General features: G+C 48.4%; 1 protein-coding gene across 1 annotated transcript in view; it reads right to left on the bottom strand.

Moving 5' to 3' along the window:
- Positions 1-2,186, bottom strand: part of T265_14007 (hypothetical protein) — a gene marked incomplete at both ends in the record, with an annotated part of 34,365 nt that overhangs the window by 5,147 nt on the left and 27,032 nt on the right. The window contains one exon of the mRNA XM_009171619.1: positions 1,794-1,910. Coding sequence (XP_009169883.1) covers positions 1,794-1,910 — 117 coding nt within the window. The remainder of the gene's footprint in view (positions 1-1,793; positions 1,911-2,186) is intronic.

A 2,186-nucleotide genomic window follows, 5' to 3' on the forward strand; every position in this document is an offset into this window, starting at 1 on the left:
GTCGTTGGCTTGTTCGCTGAGCTGGGCAATTTGATTGCAAACGTTTCATCACCAATCGAAGTGGCATCATCAGTGCGTTATTTTGGAGCGTAGTAGTGCGTAGCGGTGGGTTGGTGGTTGTGCGTGTGTTAATATACATGCTGCAAGCGGGGAATGACCTTTGATCGCGACTTGTTGTTCGGTCGGGCGATTCCATTGGTTGCTCCGATGTCCTGTGTCCCCATTCCCCGATGCCCAGCGACCTTTGTCTTTTCCAGTCTCGGGTTGTGACCTTTATTGATTTGCCTCCAAGGAGTTCCTTGCTTCGTTCTTTGAGTTCAATATTCGGTCCTCCTTGAGTTTTGCGGTTGAGATGTTGGTCTTTTGCACGTCGGACAAACTGGGAGGAGACTATGCACACGAATAAAGGAACACAACGCGGCCGTCAGGAGGCATGACCCCCTGTCCTTGATATCCATACACGAGGACCAAGAAGGCCACAAATTCAACTTGGAAAACGCAAAAATTTTGGCATACGGAAGCACGAGACACGGAAGAGAATTTCTGGAAGCATGGTACTCCACGGCAAATTCGATCAACCGGTGCATCGAACTGGACCCAATTTACGTGCAAAAGACCAACATCTCAACCGGAAATCTCAAAAGGAACCGAATATTGGACTCAAACAACGGAACAAGGAGCTCCTTGGAGGCAAATCAATAAAGGTTACAACCCGGGACTGGAAAGGTTAAAGGTCACTCTAGCATCGACCAGATTACGACGGCAGGGGATGCCAAGCTCAAAGGTCACGTGGGTATCGGCGAATGGGGACACAGGACAACGGAGCAACCAATGAAATCGCCCGACCGAACAACTAGTCGCGATCAAAGGTCATTCCCTGCTTGCAGCATGTATATTAACACACGCACAACCACCAACCAATCTCTACGCACTACTACGCTCAAATATAATTGTATATATAATCCACATGCAGTGCATGTAGTGATGGGTTGGGGATAGGCTGAAATGTCTGAGCACAACTGCTATGGGTCAATGCTAGGTCTGTAAAGGACTTCAGTTGTTAAATAACAGCGACTGGAGTGAGTCAAACTCGCAAGGAGAAGAAGCGTCTGAGGTGCCGTCTCTACCAAACCTGGATATCAGTGGGATCAGCAACCCCAATGATACCAAACCCCGAGAAGTTGAAAACTGAAGCAAAATACGCAGATGCCCTGTCCCTCAAATGCCGAGAAGGAATGGACGCGTAAACAAACGAATAGGTAATAAGGGTTCAAAAAGTGTGGAGAGGCTTCTGACAATGAACCCAATTCAAATGCTAATGGTGATGGTGAACCAGGTGCATAAGAACCCACTATGGTTTCACTAACCAAAAACAATCGTTATCCCTGCTGTCCGGTCCTCGCGGCAGCTGGAACCAAAACACTCACCAAGAAACTTACTCCGAGCCACACACGACTGCACATAATTTACCATTTTCTCCAGTGGATTTACTGCTTGTCTGTCAGCGCCGCTTGCGAGTTGCACGCTTGACTTCCACAGCGAGCTAGACGTTGTCGTCGTTTAGATAGTTGGAGAACAACGGTACTGGTTGTCATGGAGCGCTAGAGAATTCGATACGCCCACCCCACCCCAATTTCAAGCGTGAGTGTTTGGTGGGTGAAAACGAGGTGGTTCGTGTCCCTACTCACACGTAACTTTGTGTCCATACTTGGACCTTGCACCTTCAAGATTTACGGTATCCTCCACTACATACCGGTCAACAAAACAAGAAAGACACACGAAAGAAAACTCACCTGCTGTCGCACTTCATTCAGAATGTCTAGATAAGGTGTTCCGGGTTTCACCATGATTATGTCTGCGCCTTCCTGGGCGTCACGAAGCTGCAGAAAGAAAGCAAAAAAGCCGCTCAGCTGTAACACCCTTTTGGCACTTAGCGCAGTTCGAATGAAGCACGAGGGCTCGGATACTGCCAGGTTGCCCCACCCTAGACAGGGGTAGTCGAGAGATAGGGGTCGGGTTCGAACCACGAAAGAAAGAAAAATTATCCATATACTAAGAATTTCCATATGAACTGATGCCCTGAACGGGAAAGTCGGACGAACACTTCCGTGCATACCGCTCATGACTTACGGGAAAGCACCCTGTTATTGCAGTCATCACGTAGCTTCATTCCCGGGTGGCTATGA

The sequence above is a fragment of the Opisthorchis viverrini genome (assembly GCF_000715545.1).
Source record: "Opisthorchis viverrini unplaced genomic scaffold opera_v5_126, whole genome shotgun sequence".
NCBI classification, from domain to species: domain Eukaryota; kingdom Metazoa; phylum Platyhelminthes; class Trematoda; order Opisthorchiida; family Opisthorchiidae; genus Opisthorchis; species Opisthorchis viverrini.